Source organism: Mus caroli, unplaced genomic scaffold, assembly GCF_978045245.1.
Source record: "Mus caroli unplaced genomic scaffold, Mus_caroli_1 scaffold_9, whole genome shotgun sequence".
Lineage (NCBI taxonomy): Eukaryota > Metazoa > Chordata > Mammalia > Rodentia > Muridae > Mus > Mus caroli.
Genome location: NW_028227264.1, coordinates 10,318,289 through 10,339,255, shown reverse-complemented (window position 1 = coordinate 10,339,255; position 20,967 = coordinate 10,318,289). Strand labels below are relative to the sequence as shown.

Below are 20,967 nucleotides of genomic sequence, written 5' to 3'. Positions count from 1 at the left end.
AAACATATCTCTCATCTCAGGGAGAAATAAGTTCACCCTTATTCCAAATGTGAGTGCCACATCCAGGAATGGATTCCAATTGCCCCGATTAACTGTGGAAGTGGAAGAGGACATGTGAACTTCTATTATTTCTTTTTCTTTAAAGAATTATACATCTAACCCCAGCACTCCAGAGGCAGAGGCAGGTTGATCAGCCTGTTTTACATAGTAAGTTCCTGGACAGCCACATACTGAGAGTCTGTCTCAAAAAGCATAAAAAGAGAGAGAGAGAGAGAGAGAGAGAGAGAGAGAGAGAGAGAGAGAGAGAGAGAGAGAGAGAGAGAAAGGGAAGGGAAGGGAAGGGAAGGAAAGGAAAGAAAAGAAAAGAAAAGAAAAGAAAAGAAAAGAAAAGAAAAGAAAAGAAAAGAGAAAAAGAAGAGAAAAGAGGGCTGGAGAAATAGTTCAGAGATTAAGAGCACTGACTGCTCTTCTAGAGGTCCTGAGTTCAATTCCCAGCAACCACATGGTGGCTCACAACCATTTATAATGGTATCGGTATCTGATGCCCTCTTCTAGTTGTCTGAAGAAACTATAGTGTACTCATATGCATTAAAAATAAATAAATAAATAAATCTTAAAGAAAGTACACCTATAAAAAAAAAAGAAAAAAGAAAAGAAAAGAAAGGTCTTTAGGCTGGCTTGACACACGCCTTTAATCCCAGCAGGCAGGAGGCAGAGGGAGGATGATCTCTGAGTTTAAGGACAACCTCATCTACAGAATGAGTATCACAGTCAGGGATACACAGAGGAAACCCTGTCTCAGAAACAACAGCAGCAACAACAACAACAACCCATAAACAATCATAAGTAAATGCATTTTCCAAATACATTGCTGGGCTCTCACAGGTAGACAGGTTGCAGATGTTAGCTGATGGCATTTCTAGCTTTGGGGTTGGTGGAAACAGTGGTTGCAAGAATACGTGTCAAATGTTTTACCTAATAGCCAAAAGGTTGCTAGGTCAGACCCAGAGGAGGACAATGAGTTAGCTACTAAGGGGGAACTGAATATAGGCAACATTCCAACTTTCCACAATCATGAAGTTCTAATTAGTCATTTAAAATCTTCAACACAAGTATGGCATTTTCTTCTGGGAATTTTGGGTTGCAGTAAAATGCTCATAACAGCACCTAATAGCCCCTCTCTCACAGAGTCATAGTGGGGAAATTGGTTATTCAGGTAGAATGCCAAGTCATTAATTCCCATAAACAAATATTTATTGGGTGTGTGTATCAAGAACTAGATCCAGTAGTAAATAAAACAGAAATGAAATGAAACTGATGCTTCCCATATAAATCTTGCTTTCATATAGCAAATAATAATGGCTAGTTAGCATAAAGATATGTTAAACTATATATGGACTTTACAAAACATTTTCTCATGACAAATCGTGTGGTTCTGATCTAAACTATCTCCATTATTTTTCTTGTAGAAAAAGAACAGTAGCCCACAAACATTTACAATGATAATATTTGGCTATAATTATAGAGACATTTCAACAGAACTCAAGACATTGAAGATAAAAAAACACTAGCAATTGGGAATGAGAAAGCTAGCATCTACTGATAGAATGTTGGATTATTTCATCACGCTCCTCTCCAGCATCCGACAGAAATCTTCCTAAGAAATCACACTTAAAATCCTATTTGCTTAAGACACCACAAAATATGTGAGCAACAACTTGGGGGATGGAGATGTAGTCACAGAATGCGTGTTAGGGTGCTCTCCGAGCATGCAGGAAGCCCTGGTTGGGTTTAGTCTTCAGCATCACACACATCGAATATGCCCAACACTAGCGTGATGCAGGTAGGAGGATACATAGTTCAAGTTGGACAGAAGGCTGGGCTACACGAGACAGTGTCTCAAAAAACAAAAACAAAACAAAAAAAACCACCTTGGGTTTTTATTAGTTTTAATCTTAAAAAAATATGCAATCATCAGAGCTTTGGAATGTATTTTATTACATCAAATGCCCCTACAACCAATAATCTTAGTGTTGTGATCATAAAAAGAGCAAGAGCTATTATGATAAGTTCTGGCAGGGTGTGGGAGAAGGGGGTGCCTCGGCAGGCCCAAGCCAAGGCATCCCTCCTCAGAGAGGCCAGCCACAGGACAGTACAGTATAGAGTTTATTCAGGGCATGGAGAGGAGAGTTAAGAGAGTAGACGAGGCAGAGAAAGGCAAGAGAGAAGGAGAGAGTAGTGAAGTAGAGGCGGGCCATGACCACGTGGAGTGAGGGGGGAAGGGAAGGCAAGAGGCAAAAGAGAGGCAAATGAGAGAGAGAGGATGGGAGAAGGGGAGACAATCAGCCCCTTTTATAGGGCCATGTCTACCTGGCTGTTGCCAGGTAACCGTGGGGCAGCGCATACCTGGCAATTGGAGTCCAGACAGAATACCAACACTTACGGACTGTGCTAAAGGTACAGTTGGGAGTTGTTCATCAAAAAGATGTAAAATGAAGACCCTAAAGATGTTAGGCTCTGCCTATTGGAGCTAGGCCTTGGTTGGACATTGCTAGGCAACTGATTCCCTTTAGGTCAAGAAGCCAGGGAAGGCCAGGCAGTGGTGGCGCACGCCTTTAATCCCAGCACTTGGGAGGCAGAGGCAGGTGGATTTCTGAGTTCGAGGCCAGCCTGGTCTACAGAGTGAGTTCCAGGACAGCCAGGGATACACAGAGAAACCCTGTCTCCAAAAACAAAACAAACAAACAAACCAAAACAATTTAAAAAAAGAAGAAGAAGGAGCCAGGGAAGTGACCACTTTCCTGCCATGAACCTGCACAGCCTTGGTCTTGTTTTCATTTGTTTTGATTGTTTTTGTTTTGTTTGTTCTCAGTTAAGCATAGGTAAGGAATATCTTCCGGGACAATGTTTCACTCTGCAGCCCCAGGTTGGGGCCTGAAACTTGCCCTCAGGTAAGTAGGCTACTCCCTACCACCACCAACTCCAGCCAGAAAGCCCCGCCCACTAAGGGTCCTGCTAGCCCCACCTCCCGGAAGTCCCCGGGAAGGTTCTGTCACCGAGGGCCTACGCAACTTCCGGCTACAGCCTAGCGGCTCGCCGGCGATTGGCTCATTGCCCCGCCATCGTGTGACGTGCTGCCCTAGCCCTGTGGACCCACGTGTGGAGCTGCCGGCAGGTACCGGGGAGCGGAGGTTCGGCTGCCGCGGTTCCGAAAAGGGTGTCCCTGCCTCATTATGGTGAGAAAACCGCGGTGCTCCGAGAGGGAGCCGCTCCCTGCGGCTGACTTAGGCCACTGGCCGCGCGGGTTGGTGCCCCGAGTCCTGTCACTCTCCCGGCACCAGTCACCTTCGTCACCCCCGGGACACTTCGGAAGGAGAAAGATGGTTTCCCTTTCGCCAAACCCCGGGAGTTTCCAGTCCTGACGGTTTTGGGTAACTCCGTCCCTGTGACGCAGAAGCTCCGCCCCCTGCTTCCGGGGTTCACTTGGGCCGCTGGGTAGCAACTCTGGTTAGACCCAGAGCTAAAGAGCAAATACGAATGTATGGAGGAGTAATCTGAACCTTAGTTGTCTGTGCCCTAATCTTATTTACTACCTAGTAGATGAAATGTATGTCTATATTTTCTTGTGGCAGGCTCCTTGTCTTGATAAAACTTTTCGGGGACCTTCCCAGAGCACCCATTAAGAGAGACTTCAGAGTGAGTTCCAGGACAGCCTGGGCTATACAGAGAAACCCTGTCTCGAAAAAACAAACAAACAAACAAACAAACAAACAAAAAAACAAGAGAGATTTCAGGCATTTGCACTTCACCCTGTTTGATTTTCCCTCTTACTGATTTACTTGCTAAGAGCGGAGAGCTTCGCACACTGCCCCACATATTCCCCAGCACCTTTGAACAAGTGTCTCAGAGTAGGTGCCTAGGCAGGGTTTGTTGGAGAAGATAAGTATGGATCCTTCAGGAGACAGGGACTGTTGTCTGGCTTAGGTGTACAAATCTGAAATATCTGTTCACCCTTCACACGCTTAACTGAGTGTACCTGTGGCTGTGGCATTGCCCACTGTGTGGGAGTTCTGTTTTAATGACCATTCCTGATGATTTTGTAGCCTCACAGAAAGAAAAAGCCCTTTATAGAGAAGAAGAAAGCTGTGTCTTTTCATCTGGTCCACCGGAGCCAGCGCGATCCTTTAGCAGCAGATGAAACTGCACCCCAGAGGGTTCTCCTGCCTACACAGAAGGTAGGTCCTGTTCTGCAGCACTACGTTTTTAGGTGAATGGTAGTTTTGTAGTCCTGAACATGGAACCCAGGAAACTTAAGCATGCCGGGCATTCTCAGAAGTTGGTCCTCTTAAAAAAAAAAAAAAAAGCTGTGCCTCGGTTTCCAATTTCTGTGCTGATGTTTGATGTTGTGTATTTATTTGATTGACAGACTAAAGCATCTTTGAGATTATTAACTAAAGAGATCTTACAGAATATTAGTCAAGTTCACTAGTTCACAGCCCCCATGTGCACAGTATTATTTAGGCTATGGCGGTATGCCCAGCCTCTGCTTACTCTTGGCATTCCGCCATGTTACAGTAGTCTTCCATTTGCCCCCTCGGCTCTCAGGTCATGAAATACAGAACATCCAAGCTCATGGGTTAGCTTTGGCAATCCTAGAGGGGCCCTGAGTAGGTTGGTTTATGTTAGCATCACACTTGTTAAAGGTGGATAATGGAAACATTTTGGGGGATGCTGGAAAGATGGCTCAGTGTTTAAGTACTTGCTGATCTTGCAGAGGACCCAGGTTCGGTTCCCAGCACCCATATGTAGAGTTATAGCCATCTATAACAACGGTTGGGGGGGGGGGGCTTGCTACTCCCTTTTGTCCTCTGTGTGTATTAGCTGCACATACACACTCATTAAAAATGTAAAAAAAATGTTTTAAGTATTGCGAGGCATTGGCCTTCCTTTAACTTTTCCTTAAAGCCACCCATTACACCACTTCATGAAAAGCTTTCTTTGGGTATAAAGACAAGAAACTATACTTACTGTCAAAGTTTCCAAATCTTTTCTTCTAAGCCTCCAGTGACATTTTTTGAGTGTGTGTTACATATATTTCTTACCTAGATTTGCCATGCAGAATTGTCTAGTTGAAAGACTCGGTCTCACTCGTGTTATGTGTATGTGCTCCTGTTTCACTTTGTCTTTGAGACAAGGTCTGCGTTTTTCAGGCCTGTCATCCGTTGGTGGGTTCTAATGGCCTGCCTCAGCCTGGCTTGTTGTCATTCTGTTATAATTGTGTGTAGCACTCTGGTTTGGACTCTCTGTAGTTGTGGTATTTGTCAGGAACTAATGATTCCTATCAGCCACTATTCCTGTGCTGTCTACGAAAGTTGTCAGGGTCCTGGCCTTACTGGTGGCAGGATAGCTAACTCCATGTTGTTGTCCAAGGTCAATGAAGAGGAAAGACGGGCCGAGCAGAGGAAGTACGGCGTGTTCTTCGATGACGATTACGATTACTTGCAGCACCTGAAGGAGCCCTCTGGGCCCGCAGAGCTTATCCCCAGCTCTGCCTTTGCCACACCCCTCTGCGACAAGAAAGAAGACACCTGCGTATACTCAGTAAGCTTTCTCGGCCCCTTTACATATGAAACCCAGCAGCAATGGGGAGACACCTCATTTTTAAGTCAATAACTTTGGGTCAGTAAATGGTGCCGGTATGAAGAATATAGAGTCTCTGCCTGCTGTTGTATAGATGTGTGTATGTCTCCACCATTGGGTGTAGGCCCTTTCTCTGGTAGCTGCTGTCAATATTAACAGCCTTTTGTCAGGTTCAGAACTATGAGTCATGTCAGGCAGCATTTGCCATAGAAGAAAAACAGGGCATTCTGTATCCTGACATAGTTTTATGATCATAAACTGTTGTGGAGATGGAGTTTTCAGATCTTTAACACTTTTGTGAACTCTGCAAGGAAACCATAGAGAAAGGAGCATGGACAGGTTGTAGTGACACCCACAGCAGGAGTGCAGGCCACTGTCCCACACTTTTCCCTTTACAGACAAGCAAGCACATTCACCTGTGCCTGTGCTACTCCTGGACGTCCTGCGGGTGCCTGCTTCTGTTGAGGACGCCCCATTGGTGTGCACTTTGTCCTTTCATTCTATCGCCTGGCACTTAATAAAGGAAAAGATATTTATTGGAATGTTCAACAAAGAAGAGAGATGGAAAGATAAGGTTTAACTCTTCCAGGGCAAAGCTCATTGCTGAGGAAATAAGAGTCAGGTTTCTGGGTTGTGTCCTGAAGAAAGAGGCATCAACTGCAGCCGACCAGTTCTCTGTAGGCCATGGCACTGCCGCATCTCTACCATAGGACCAGGTTCTCTTGTTCCCCGGCTAGCAGGGTACTTACTGCTCCTTTCCTTTTCTGCCTCCTGCTCAGCTGCTTTCTCTTTTCTAAGAGGAAAAGTTTTACTAAAGTCATAGCGTTGTGCAACACTATGAACAACGTTCATGAACAGTATTCTCTGCTGAACAGAGAAAAGCTAGCTTTTAGTCCTTATTCATTTTGAGTAAGAGTAATCACTTTTCCTTAATGGAATGAAGCTACTCAGTGGGCAGTTCATTTGTGTTTGTATAGATAATTATTTACACAGATCAGATCATTTAAAGACAGAGGTGTGATATACATACATGAAGGTGCCATGTTGGAACCCAGGATATGGTAACCTAGAAAGAAATGGCTTATGTGGCACTGATTTTGTGTTGTAAAAATATGATTTAAAGCATTTTTTTTTATTTTTATTTTGTATTTATTTTTACACTCCATATTTTATTCCCCACCCCGTCCCCATCCACCCTGTTCCACATCCCACACCTCCTCCCCACCCCCTGTTTCTACGTGGATGTCCCCACCCCCCACCCCACCTGACCTCTAAACTCCCTTGGGCTCCAGTCTCTTGAGGGTTAGGTGCATCATCTCTGAATGAACACAGACCCTGCAGTCCTCTACTGCATGTGTGTTGGGGACCTCATATCAGCTGGTGTATGCTGTCTGTTTGGTGGTCCAGTGTTTGAGAGACCTCGGGGGTTTAGATTACTTAGGACTGCTGGTCTTCCTACAGGATCACCCTCCTCCTCAACTTCTTTCAGCTTTCCCTAATTCAACAACAGGGGTCAGCTGCTTCTCTGTTCATTGGTTGGGTGCAAATATCTGCATCTGACTCTTTCAGCTGCTTGTTGGGTCTTTCAGAGGGCAGTCTTTTTTGTGAGCACTCCATAGCCTCAGTAAAAGTGTCAGGCCTTGGGACCTCCCCTTGACCTGAATCACACTTTGGGCCTGTCCCTGAACCTTCTTTTCGTCAGGCCCCTCTCCATTTCCATCCCTGTAATTCTTTCAGACAGGAACAATTAGGGGTCATAGAAGCGACTGTGGGATGGCAACCCTATCCCTCATTTGATGCCCTGTCTTCCTGCTGGAGGTGGGCTCTATAATTTCCCTCTCCCTACTGTCAGGCATTAAGTCCTGAGAGACTCTCAGCTCCCAGGTCTCTGGTTAAAGCACTTTTTAAATTTGAATTTGTCGGAAAGATGGAGCACAGCACATGAAAGGACTGTAACTCAGTGCAGGGCGGTGGTATAAATGTAGATGTGCCTGTCGGAGCCTGCCTTGCCTTTCACATGACAACATGTCTTCTGGGAGAGGAGAACTGAAAACTCAGTGGAGTAGTAGGGAATTACTACAACTACTAAAATAAACACATCAGCATTGGGCTTGTCCTTTATTTGATCATGTGCCTGCTTACAAGGCTTGATAAACTCCCATAGGTAAATTTACTAACCCCTCCTTAGTCTCAGAATTTTAAGAAGAATCACTGTAACCTTTAAAATGTCTAAAAAATATATTGTTTTAACCATTCTTTTTTTTTAATAATTTTTTTTGTTATTAGTTAGGATAGAATATTGGATATTCTCCATTCAAAGTAACAGAAAACTCCACTTCAGACTTGATTTAAAAATACTAAATGGTTGCACACCTTTAATCCCAGCATACAGGAAACAGAGGCAAGAGGATGTCTGAGATGAGCCCAGTCTGTTCTACTGCAAAGTTCTGGCCAGCAAGGCTACATAGGAGGGTCTTGCTTTAAGTAGATATTAAGATGGCTCTTCTTGCTTCTTCATCCTGTGGGTTAGGGATAACCAACTTGCACCATCATGATTGGTCATCACAGTCTTAACAAAGTTACTAGTGAGGGGGTCAGTGGTAAGGGCTCTTGCCAGACTGTCAGCCTAAACTCAATTCACAGAGCCCCATGTAAAAGAAGAGAGAGCCAACTCCGTACAGTTGTCCTGACCTCACAGACTCCACAGTGATGATGACAATGATGGGATCATGGTGATGGAAAGTAATAGACAGAGGTCTATGCAGTTGTATGTGTTAATAGGTGAATTGTATAGAATGTTAAGAATGTCTCGGTAAAGGTTTGTTGGTTTGTTTCTTTGTTTTTAATATTATGGCTTTAGCCAGGAGTGGTGGTGCACACCTTTAATCTTAGCACTTGGGAGGCAGAGACAGGCAGGTCTCTGAGTTCCAGGCCAGCTCAGGGTACATGAGTCCTTGATTTTTTTGTTTGTTTTGTTGTTGTTGCTGTTGTTGTTTCGAAATGACTTTATAATGGGGGAAAAAAAAAACATGTTACCCCATATTTATGCCACTGGGAATCTCATTTTAGATGTCATAACAGCTTGTTGTGTATGCACTGCAGCTGTGAACCTTTGTGCCATTATGTCTCAGAAGGAAGCTTCCAGAGTCCTCTTCCAGCTTTATTCAGGCAGGTTCTTTATGTATGTATCCCAGGCCAATCTGGAAATCTGACTCTTTCTACCTCAACTTCCCAAAAGATGGAGATCCAGGCTTGCACTACTGCCCAGCTACGGTGCTCAGTTTGTGGGCCACAGGACATCTGTCTTCATGTTGTTCTGCGGCTGGACTGAGGTCAGGATAGATGAGCTGGGAGGCACACATGGACATAGCATTGTGTCCACTCTCACATACTAGTTGATGGAGGAGAGGAAATGAAAGCCAACGGGTCAGTCAGAGTGTATGTATTCATAGATTGCATATTAAGATTGAAGAGCGAAAGTTACAGAAAAGAAAACTCTAGGAATGGCTCTCTATAGGAGAATAGGAACTAAGCTAACCACCAGATGTGGTCCTACGTGGAAGAACATTTCAGTCAGGAACAGACTCAGGGGTGCTGTTTTGGATCACAGTGACAGGCTTATGTGTGCTCACTAAATTGTATTGAATTATTACATTCTAGTGAGGAACTAGGCTTGGTTCCTGTGGTCTCTTGCCAAGTAACAGACATTTGGATACCTAGAGTAGGCTTGGATCTTAAGGAGCCTTGAAGCATCAGGACTTGTTAAAAGTGCAGGAAGGTCACATCTGGCAGAGATAAGATTGAGCTAGGAATTGACCAGGAGCTGCTTTGCAGTGACTTCATTAACGATACATAGGATGTTGACCAAAGGGAAGGAGTGAAGTCGTGGTACATGAGAGTTCAGAGGACTGTAGTGAAGGAGAGGTGCTTGTGACCTCCGTTAGAGTAAGGCAACAGTGCCATTCGTTGCCAGACCTGTGGGATGTCACCTCCAATGGAAGAGGAAAAATGGCATTATTTTTGAGACTCCAGGCAGGTAGAGGTGCAAAGTGTGGGTTCAGTCCTCAGTCTTCTTAGAGACTGGTTTCAGGCATGTAACTTTTCCATTTTTGAGCTTTTTATTTTTCACTGAAATGTCCATACTGACAGCTAGGAGATTAAGTGGAGCAGTGTGTGAGATGCTGTGAAATGTGTGAAAGGGTCCTGTTAGGGTGGTGATGGCGTGGTAAAAGATCGAAGGGTGCGGTGGTACCAGCTTCCAGAGGCTGGTAATACTTCTCCCAGACAGTGGTTTACTGCAGACAGTTATGCTCTCAGGTCTGGAAGCCAGAAGTCTGAAACCAAGCTCTTGGCAGACTCAGTTCCTTCTTGGGGACTCAAGGAGATTCTGTCGCTCATTTGACCCTTGGCTTCCAGAGCCTGCCAGCAGTGTGTCTGCAGAGCCCTAGATGAGAGTGCCTCACTCTGTCTCCCTCCATCGTCACATCTTGTTCTCCCCTTTATGTGAGGGCAAGCCAGCCACTGAAGCCATGTTCAAGATGAAGAGAATACATATGGTTGTGGTCTTCTTACTGGCAGTAGGCCTAAGGCAAGGTAGTAAAGGTTGTCACCTAGCACATGTGACAGACCTACCCACTGGCCTTCATAGCAGACTGCTTTCAACCTGTTACTCTATTAGTCACATGAGCACTGATCAACCGTCCAGGTTCACCTGGGGTCAGCCTTAATGTTCTCTAGTGATGAGTAAATTGCTGTATTTCCTCTGGAGTAAGCCATAGCAAGCCTATTTCAAGTGTGGTCACAGCCTGCGGATGGATGGATGGCTGGCTGCACATGAATTTTGAAAGCATGTTTTCCAACCTAGTACAGTGGCTAAGCAGTATTTTCTACATAAGCCTAACAGCTGTGTAACTTCCTTTTCAAGAGCACTGGAATTAAGTTGCCTTCATCTGTGTTTGCATCCGAGTTTGAGGAAGATGTTGGATTGTTAAACAAAGCAGCCCCAGTTTCAGGTGAGTTTAACTTTTTAAAAATTTTATTATTGGAAAATGGCATGCATGAGTGCTACATTTGCATGATTTCTACCCCACACATTCACTTCCCCTGCATCCCCCACTGCCTCTCAACTTCATGACTGTTTGTTAATTAGTGTTGCATATATGTATGTGTATGTGTAAATACTGCCTGCTGGGTCCATTTATGTTCTCCATGTGTATATGTTTGGGCTTAGATAACTATGGAAGGCTGTCCCTGGAGAAGACCAGTTTTCCTCTCTCAGCAGCTATCAGTTGAAGCTCTTGATCTAGGGGTGGGGCCTTGTGAAATTCCTCCATTTACCATTCATGGTGGGAAGTCAGCTGATGCTCCGTTTTTTTGTATGGGTCTTATTTAGATGACAATATGGTTAGGATTCCATGGGTGCAGCTCCTGTTGTATAGAATATACTACTTTGAACCTCTGGCTCTTAAAATCTTCCCGGCCCCTTTCCTTGATGCTTTTTAGCCCTAAGTGTGGGGGTTGTGTTAGCTCTCCCTGTTGGGTCTGGCTACTCCATAGTCAGTTGTTTCTGCATTTAGACCAGTTGTAGCTTTCTGTGTTGATCTCTTGTCTACTGTGACGAGGGGCTTCTTTGATGAAGGGTAGGAGCCACACCTATCTGTGGATATAAGAATAGGTATTTAGAATCCAGTTGGGAATGGCACTGATTTAGGAATGCGGCAGAGGTAGGTACTCCTAGGGTCTCACCTCTCACTATACCTACTGTAGGCAGTTGGCTAGGTTTACAGTTGCCTCCTATTTAAGTGTGTCTTAAATCTGATTGGTTACCCTAAAAATACAGGTACCGTTACTATAGTCTTGGGTGTATCTTGCTGTGCTGCTCATGGTTGTGGCTATGGTTCACAGGTGGCTCATCTGATAAAGGCTAAGGCTCATAGCCAAAAAGAAAGAATTTCACTTCTTTTAAGTTTTCATTTCAGTAAGTTTGTGTTACACAAAAAGAAACACAATAATACAGGATTTTTCCATCCACAGTGAAGAGTTGAAGCAATTGAGATAAGTCTAGAATTGAGATACTAGAACAGGAAGAGGAAGTGAGTGTGGCCAGCAGTTTGGCATTACGCACCAGAGTCTTAGGTCTTTCTAGGTCTTGGTTGGAGAAAAATGTAGACATCTAGAAAGGGAAGTTCTTGTGCTCTCTTATGAAGATAACAGTCGTTATCACTTTCCTTATAATGTTGAACAATAGTATGTATTTGGAAGAAATCTATTTTGTGATTCACTCAAGACAAAACTGAGGCTTCTTTAAAGAGAACTTTAAGTACCGCATTGTAATAGTTTAAAACAAAGGTCCACAGAAGCAATTTTTAGGATTTTTTTTCCCAAGTTAACCAGCACTTGCCCTTGTAATGTTGTTTCATTAATTTATTCTAGAGTGGCCAGTGTAGAGTCTTGGGTTAAACCAGAGTAAAGCATAGTCCCTAGCCTGAGAGAATTGCTGTCTGTTGAGAAGATACTAAATTGAATATTCTAGTTGTGCATAGCAGAATAATGTAAGGGGCACAGACCTGGCCTTGGGAAGCTGGGCAAAGCTTTCAAGAGAACAGCAAAGTTGATTTGCTGCCTTTATGGTTGTTCGGGAAGGGCTCTGAGTGTGACCAAGGCCTTGAGCATGCTGGCCCACACGTTCTACTCCCCAGAGCTGCTCTCTGAAGTAGAAGGCAGGTGGAAGGAGGAGGGAGAGGGGCTGGGAAAAAGATGTTCCAGACAGAAGACTGACTGCATGCAAAACCAAGAGAAGGTAAATAGCGGGCATTGTCTACACTGGAGCATAGCAGCCGGGTTTGACAGGATGAATAAAGCAAGCATGTGGCAGGGCAGGTAGGCAAGGTAGCACAGCTGACCTCATTGGCAGCCGTGTCAAAGGAAAGTTTAAACTCCTGAGTTCATTTTATTAAATAGAGTTATGTAGCTAAAGAAGCCAGCTGGGATTTATTAACCTTTATAGTCTGACTTTGTAAACATGTAAAAAGTCACCAAATATTTAAATGAAGTTGAAACCTGGATTCTTTCTGCAGGTGAAAATTTAGGAGTTCTACTAAAAAGACAGTTTAAAAGCATAGATTCATAACAGAAGTATTTTTACTAAGAACCGTTGAAGAAGGAAGTTTTGTTTTGTTTTGTTTTGTTTTATTCGATCTTCCTAAACTGGACTTAAGTTTTTAACTCCTTCTCTTCTCTGTAGTACTTACTTAGATGTTATTGTATACAGTAAATGGAGTGGCTTTCTTGCCCCCCAGAGGGATACAGAACTCAGGACTTCTGTTTTGTTTTCTTTAGAGCAGTGGAGCCCAGGCAGGTGTCCGACTAACAGCAAAGCTGAGGTTGACCTTGAACTCCTGCGCTGGAATTAAAGCTAGTGTTTTGCTCACTTTCTCTTTCCCTTGTAGGACCTCGACTGGATTTTGATCCAGACATCGTTGCAGCTCTTGATGATGATTTTGACTTTGATGACCCAGAAAACCTCCTTGAAGATGACTTTATTCTTCAGGCCAACAAGCCGACAGGAGGAGAGGGGATGGATACGTATGTGTGGGGCTTACCAAATTGGTGTGTGTGTGTGGTGGTGGGGTTAACCATGTTCTAATAGGAAGACAAGTTTGAGAACACGTAGTCTAAGACATCTGTTTTAGTGCAGAAAATAGTTAGATTTGAACATACTATCAGTGGATCTGAGATCCCAGAATCCTGGTGGCTGATGGCTTTTCCCACCACGCCAGGCTAGTGTAGTGCCACCTCAAGTCCCATTCCCTCTGGAGCCTTCCAGTAGTTGCTCCAGATTTATGTAAAGTTGCTGTGTGCTGTTAGTTTTTTAAGTTCTCTTGACAGGCGACTTATGACCTGTTGGCTTTAGGGAGTCTGAGGGAGACGATGGCAATGAGTGGGAAGACATGGACGACGAGGACGGGAGTGATGACAGGAGCTCTGCAGGCTTTCTGTCAGATGGAGGTGACCTATCTGCCCCCGGCTCACCGCAGGAAGCCATGAAAAAGCACCTGTTTTGGGAAGAGGAAACCAAAAGCCGTTTCACAGAGTACTCCATGACCTCCTCAGTCATGAGGAGAAATGAACAGCTGACTCTACACGATGAGAGGTTTGAGAAGGTGAGGCCTGAGAGATGTGTCTGAACACTTTTTCCCATGGAAGAGAGACAGTGGAGCCAAAGTTAAACCTTTCAGGATTAGAAACTGCATATCACATTAGCATACATCAAAGCTACATCCTGCTCTGCAAAGACCTATTAGGTCCCAAGAGTCTAACATCCTGACATCTAAGGTTTGGTGGTCTGATTTTGTGTCTGACCATAATATGCAAAATTTCCTAAGAGTTAGCTGCCTTAGCTTAAACAAAATTGCATTTACCTTTTTTTTTTTAAGTTCTTCAGGTATAATTGATACTAAAAACAAAGTCGAGGTACTTTAGAAAGTTGAGGTATACTGGATTTGACTCCTGTGGCAGGCCAGCTCCTGGTTGGTGGATTATTCACGCAGAATCTTTTCGTCTATTCTGTCCTGTAGCTCTCACTACCTTCTGACACCATCTCTAATGTGCTTATTTATGTACATTATCTATAATTATAGTATATATGTCTATATTGGGTTAAGATATGATTTCTCTGGGGGAAGAGGTTCTCAAGTGTACATCCAAAGTCCTAAAGTAGCAGTGTCTGGCAGGTAGGAGGACTTGAAGCTCTTCAGTCAATAGTGAGTAATGAGGGGATGCCTTCCTTCAAGGTGCATGAGATATCTGAGGTCTCAGTTTGCTGCACAATCACAGAAGTGTTAGCTTCCCTCCTTCCTGTCAGGAGGCCACCTACTAAGCATGTGTACTCAATCAGGAGACACGGGTGTTCAGGTAAAGCACACCAGGGTTAGCAGCATTTGAATAATGAACATCATTTGAACAGGTATGTCATTATACATGAATTAGGCTTTGTTCAACAGCAAGAGTCCAGCCTGCATCCCTGTGGGATGTGCAGTTATCTTTAAGGCATTTGAGGCAAAGATCTCTGCATAACATGTTATTTTCTGATCTTAGTAGAATAAGCACTTTTATTTTCATATAAAGTAGAAGCTTGTTTTCAGACTATTTGTGAATCCCTGAAAATGTCTTCTTTGGGGCTGGAAAGGTAGTTCAGGCTAAGAGTCTGTGCTGCTTTCTGATCTCTGAATGCACTGCCACATGTACATACATTCAGACACTCAGACACATAAAACAAGGCCTCATGCCATTGCCAGTGCTGCTTCCACTCTGTTCATACATTAATGGTAGTTGCAAGCATTTAGTAGTCCTGAAATACTGCATCGGAGTAAGAAACATAGAGACTTGTTTTTCACAGTGTCTTTTTTGCTGTTTGCTTTCAAGTTTTATGAACAGTATGATGATGTTGAAATTGGAGCTCTGGATAATGCAGAATTGGAAGGTACCATTCAAGTCGACAGCAATCGGCTGCAGGAGGTTTTGAATGACTACTACAAGGAGAAGGCAGAGAAGTATGACAATTGTTCTCCCTTAGCTGCTTGGTTTTCCTACTCGCAGTGTCTGTGGTGGAGAAGGGTCCACATAGTCAAAGTCTGTCACTAGTTGACTTAAGATCATGGTACGGTAACTGAGATTATGGTGGGAAATAAAATACGAAGGGATGCTGGAGTTGGAAAGTAACATGATGCTTCTAGCCTCCGGCTGAAGAATCATAACTTAAAAATGTCTGGTTTCTTCTTTTTTCTGAAATGGTGGGTGTTCCAAGAATTGAACAGTTATAATGGCTAATAGCTAAGCTTCTCTTGAGTTGACTACCAGGGCTTACCAGTGAGGTATTTGCTCAGTCAGCATCTGCAGCAAAAGGACTCTTACCTGAGAGAAGCTGACTAGGTATTAAAATCTGCTAACAAGTCTTGTTCCATGCAACACTGCAGCAGGTGGTTTCCACAGCACAAAAGGGGCCATGGGCTTTAAGGGAATTCTGTGCATACTTTAGAGAGATAGATGAGCAGCTGCTTTTCGTCTTAGGGAATCTGCCATCTTGTGTAAGGCGTAACCTTGTACAGATGCAGCTAGATTTGATGTGCCTATCAGCAGAGCAAATGTCTGGAAACTGGGAGAGCACAGCAGCCTTGGTATAGAGACATGTAGGGAACACGGCAGGCCTAGGACTAGGAATGAAAAGTACTGTTGTTTCTCAATCTGTTTGACTGACATGGAATTTAATGTTTTCTTTATCCTGTTTTATTTTCTAAAATGTACCAAAAAGTTGTGTAAAATTGAATACTCTTGAGCCTTTTGAGGATCAAGATCTGCCAACAAATGAGCTTGATGAGTCTGAAAAGGAAGAGACCATTACTGTAGTTCTTGAGGAAGCCAAAGAGAAGTGGGATTGTGAATCCATTTGCAGTAAGTATCTTATTGTCCACTCGGCTGCCAAAAGTATGAAAGTAATTTAAAGTGATTGTGGGAAAGTAGATATGTTTTAGTAGAAGTTATTAAACTTTGAGAGAATTTGTGAGAGAGAAAGACTTAGAATATGATTGCTCCTGTTAGTGAGTTATAAATTATTTCAAAATGGTTTTCAGAGAGGCTCTAAGTGTAAATTTTACTATGAAGACACTAAGGAACATAGAGTGAACTGTAGGCGCTTTGATGAACTTACAGTACTGAAGTGACATATGATCTTCCTTTTCAAGGTACATACTCCAATTTATACAACCACCCACAGCTCATCAAATATGAACCAAAGGTAAGTCTGGAGCTACCATTTTCAGGGCTGAAGGAGTGGCTAAGAGTTAAGGTCACTTCCTGCTCTTTGAGAGGACCCAGTTTGGTTCACAACACACACATCTGTAGTAACTCCAGCTGAAGAGGACGTGCTGCCTTCTTCTGGCCTCTGTAACACCTTTCATATGGCATCCACTCACATAGACATAGACAAACAAATACAAGTTTATTGCTAATGCCCTTTCTCACAGTGCTAGTAGGAGAAGCACCAACCTTGTGTCAGCAGTGAGCTGTTTGAACAGGAATGGGAAGTAACTCGAGTTATTTTTCTTTCTTTGTTGTCTTTGCTTCAGCCCAAACAAATCCACCTGTCTTCTAAGACGGGAATACCTCTCAATGTCTTACCTAAGAAAGGCCTCACAGCAAAGCAGGTTGAACGGATGCAGATGATCAATGGCAGTGACCTACCCAAGGTGTCCACCCAGCCCCGTTCCAAAAATGAGAGCAAAGAGGATAAAAGAGCCAGGAAGCAAGCCATAAAAGAGGAGCGGAAGGTAACTCGGCCTCTTGAGGGCCTTGCAGAGAGCTATTGGGAGGGTGTGGTGGAAGGTGTGTGTGTGTAATACATAGTCTCCGTATAAATGTGTGAATAACCTGAGGATCCTCTTGTATAGGAACGAAGAGTTGAAAAGAAAGCTAACAAGCTAGCATTCAAACTGGAGAAAAGAAGACAAGAAAAGGAGCTACTGAACTTGAAGAAAAACATTGAGGGTCTAAAGCTGTAGGTGTGGGACATTCATATAAGTTATATTTCCATGTCAGCAGTCTTAGTTATGCTCTGTAATTAACCAGGATCTGAAGAGGGGTGAGCTTGCCCCTGTCATTTTTATATGCAATTAGCTGAGAAAAATAGACTATTTGTATTTTCATACAGGCGGTTCTCCTGTCAGCTAACTTGTAAATACTATAATGTTGTAAGTTTAATATTATACGCTTATATTTCCCCTGAAATAAATGACTTCATGAGAGTCCAATGTCTGGATAAACTAAAGGGAAATGTCTGTATGACATGAACGGATTGGTGTGCTCATTTATTTGTATGGTTGTCAGGGTTGTTGTTTGCAGATGTTCCCAGCTAAGTCTTTGAAACCTCTCCACGCCTTCCTGGGAATTACATGGTTTAATTTGCCGTCTGTAGAGAAGTGATCTGGTTAAGCTCAGTTTTGAAATGCTGAGTTTATTCTCAGTGGTGAGAAGAGTGTTTCTGACAAGATTCCACGGGTAAGAAGCTGATTTTCCCGTGTACACAAAAAGACCCTTTCAAAAGGACTGGAGATGAGCTCTGCAGTTGTCATGGTTGGGGTTTCCTGCTCTCCCTGAGAGCAGATGGCCTTTCCCCTTTGGGATTAGGAACAGCAGAACTGGAGCAATCAAGAATACTTACTTCACTGGAACCTAGAAAGTTGCTCTTTCCAACACTGTCTAATGTTTGGAAGCATCCACTGTTTATTAAAATATACACTCAAGAGTTTCTAGGTTTTGATGAGATGTTCTTGTCTTCACATCTAGAGACTGATTCAAGGTCTAGGCAAGGGCTCCATCATAATATTCATTATTTGGTAAACTGTGACTTCTAACTGGCCTTTGCTTATCTGCCCCTGACCAGTGTGGACTGTTGGTCAGAGTGAGGGACGGAATGGCTGAGGCACAGCTGCTTGGGGAAGGTGAGCTACACTTCATGCCTCCATTTAGAAGTGTCACCACCTGTTAGTTTAGTATGTCTTTTCCAAAGCTGATAGCTGTCCTCTTGTTCTAAGTTTTATTCATTTAAATCTAAAGTATTGTATTTCTTTGAGTTTTGAACAGTAATAGCTTAATTCTATTCTGTAAACACTTAACAATAACCTAAAAAACCCTGCATGGTCTGTCATTAAGGAAATGTAGGAGTCTTGAGTGTCTTGTAAAGCCAACCTACAGAGGCAGAAGTTAGCTGTGGTTTTATATAAATACTGGGGATATAAATCCTAAATGGATGGGTCATTTATCATGCTGACCATCTCAACAGAAGAGTCTAAAGCATCAAGAGTCCTGGGCACATGAAGTCCCCATGCCCTGGTTCTAGTCAAACTTAGCTATTTTGCAAATAAGAGAATGCAGCTGGGCAGTCTTTAGAAACAAATTGCTATGGAAGCCAATTAGTTTAGCCTAAAGATCACAATTCTATTGTGGAGAACAGTTTTGTAGTGACTTGAATCTATTTCCTAATGTTTTGTTCTCCCTACACACGCCAGACCTGAAACCACACACACTCAAATACTCAGTTTTCAGTCCTCTAGAAACAGTGTTGGAAACCAAACAGCTCTGTGCTGAACAGTCGCTCATGGAGATAAGAGGGACTTTGCCTTCAAGAAGTCATTGGTTGGAGACAGATTTGTGCTGATTCTGTCACTGTGCTAAGCAACACCTGCGAGGAGGACCTGGGTATTCCCTGTTCCCCTCAAATCTTCAGCTAGGTCTTCCTCAAGGTCGGCTCATTTGTCACCTTATGTTCTTCAGAATATATGTCTTAAAAAGTATGCCCACCTCCCTAGCACTTCCTCCTCCCCTGTGTTGGGTCTCTGCAGCGCTGACATACCAGTTTCTCAGGCTCCTCTGACTAGAGAAAAGTTGGAAGGCAAAATGTTTGCCTTACCATTTCACCCTCCTGCCTGGGCTAGCAGCTGGAAATTGGTAAACAGTCTTACGTTTATATAGATGGGTTCACACGCTAAGACACTTCAGCAAAGGATGGCTTAAACTTGAACTGTACAGTGATAGAGCCACAGAGGTTCACAGGGAGAAAGGATCCCAGGTTGGCATCATGAAATTGTTATGTAGCACTATTGGATGCAGAGGTACACGGGCCACAATGCATGTGGAGGTCAATGGACAGCTTTGTAGAGTTGATTCTCTCCTGCTTTTATGTGGGTTCTGGGAATTGACCTCAAGTCGTGGCTCTTTAACGGAAGCACTTATGTATGAATGTATGTATGTATACAGTGTGTATGTACATTAGTGTTTTGCCTACATAGTATGTCTGTGTGAGGATGTCAGAATCCCTGGAATGGGAGTTACAAGATACTTGTGAGCTGTCATGTGGGTGCTGGGAATTGAACCTGGGTCCTCTGGAAGAGTAACCAATATCCTGAACCATTGAGCCATCTCTCCAGCCCCGAGGAAGCGCTTTTACTCACTGAGCCATGTCACTGGCTCTGCCTACTGCGTTTTAGTCTTATTTGAGCATTCTCCTGAATTGGTTTCAAAGCTTTCTCATTAGATACTTGGTAGTAATATAAGTGTGCATCTTCACTGCTGGTCCCATTTGTACATGCTAATATAGCTATGGGAATATCTATACTACTGTATAGCTATGGTAATATCCACAACCTGCATTGTGATGTCATGGCCTCCCATCAACTAAGAATTGCTCTTATCCCCATCCCCTGTCCACATATTCAGTGTTGTTTGTGGTTTTCTGTATTGACAAGGATTTGCCTTAATATGCCTGTTTGACCTAGTTAGAGGGCAGAAGATGAAGATTCCAGTGCTTTGGAAGTTAATTGTGAAACTTGTGATGAAATCTGTAATATGCAGACACATGCCTGTTGTGCAAATAACAGAACAAAAAAGCAAGTGGCCTCTGGATCGATTCTAAATTTGTCTTTCCTCCTACTCATTTCTAAACTACCCAGCCCATTACACTAAACTGTAGCCCTTTTCCTTTAAAACATTTATTTATACGATACCACTAAACACAGCTTTCCCTTCTTAGAACAACTAGAGGCATACATAAACCTACCTCTGTGAAGGCAGCCTTTGCAACTCCTAGTTGAGATGTCTTAGAAATGACCTAAACAGGCCCTGGTGTGTGCACCTGTGTGCAGATGTCATCAAGCAAGGCGCTGAGTGACTCCTGGAAGCTCTCACTGGGCATTTGAGGATTCCTGCTTACAAGCTGTGTGCTTGGCTTGTATTTCTGTATCTGAGCTCACCAAGACCTACCTCCACCTCTATGTCTGCAGAACTAAAGCACTAGCCTGAAGTGACTCTGATTTTTAAAATAGTGATAACATGTTTGTAAAGACAGAAAGAAGGAAAAGAGAAAAAAAAAAGCAAGAACCTAACAAATATCGCTTTTATTCTTACCATTCAAATGTAGTTACTGTGTGTTTCTTTTTGTAAGTAAATAAATAACACCCATCAACATGTAATTCACAAATCTTTCTGGTTTCAGGGTTTTGGATGGGGTTGGGAGGGCGGGGTGTTATTTGTTGTTTTGGTTGGTTTGTGGGTTTTTTGTTTAGTGTTATTTTTCCAGACAGGATTTCTCTGTGTACCCTTGGCTGTTCTGGAAACCAGGGTGGCTTTGAACTCCTCCCTCTGCCTATTCGGTGCTGGGGTTAAAGGTGTGTACCACCACACCTGCATATGCTCTTCTGAGTTTCTGTAGTCCAAGTTAAAGTTGGACTCAAGACAGTCCTTCTGCCTCCTAAGCACGGACGTTACAAACATGAGGTT

The 20,967-nt window shown here is 43.3% G+C and overlaps 2 protein-coding genes across 2 annotated transcripts in view; both read left to right on the top strand.

Annotated features, from left to right (window-relative positions):
• Nucleotides 1-3,097: 3,097 nt before the first annotated feature.
• On the top strand, nt 3,098-17,436 carry Ltv1 (LTV1 ribosome biogenesis factor). The gene is made up of 11 exons (XM_021174449.3): nt 3,098-3,236; nt 4,104-4,235; nt 5,431-5,601; nt 10,565-10,652; nt 13,089-13,224; nt 13,553-13,802; nt 15,064-15,191; nt 15,950-16,089; nt 16,380-16,432; nt 16,764-16,964; nt 17,085-17,436. Exons 1-11 carry the CDS (start codon nt 3,234-3,236, stop codon nt 17,193-17,195), a joined length of 1,413 nt encoding a protein of 470 aa, XP_021030108.1. The 5' UTR covers nt 3,098-3,233; the 3' UTR covers nt 17,196-17,436.
• A 281-nt stretch (nt 17,437-17,717) lies between these two features.
• The window catches only part of Zc2hc1b (zinc finger C2HC-type containing 1B), a 41,152-nt gene continuing 37,902 nt past the window's right edge, over nt 17,718-20,967 (top strand). Inside the window, 1 exon segment of the mRNA XM_085842652.1 lies at nt 17,718-18,134. Within this exon segment, the coding sequence (XP_085698778.1) occupies nt 18,107-18,134 (28 nt within the window). The 5' untranslated portion in view covers nt 17,718-18,106.

Coding starts and splice junctions, on each gene's coding strand:
- Ltv1 (XM_021174449.3), top strand. Junction 16,090..16,379: donor GGATTGTGAATCCATTTGCA/GTAAGTATCTTA, acceptor TTCCTTTTCAAG/GTACATACTCCAATTTATAC. Junction 16,433..16,763: donor TCATCAAATATGAACCAAAG/GTAAGTCTGGAG, acceptor TCTTTGCTTCAG/CCCAAACAAATCCACCTGTC.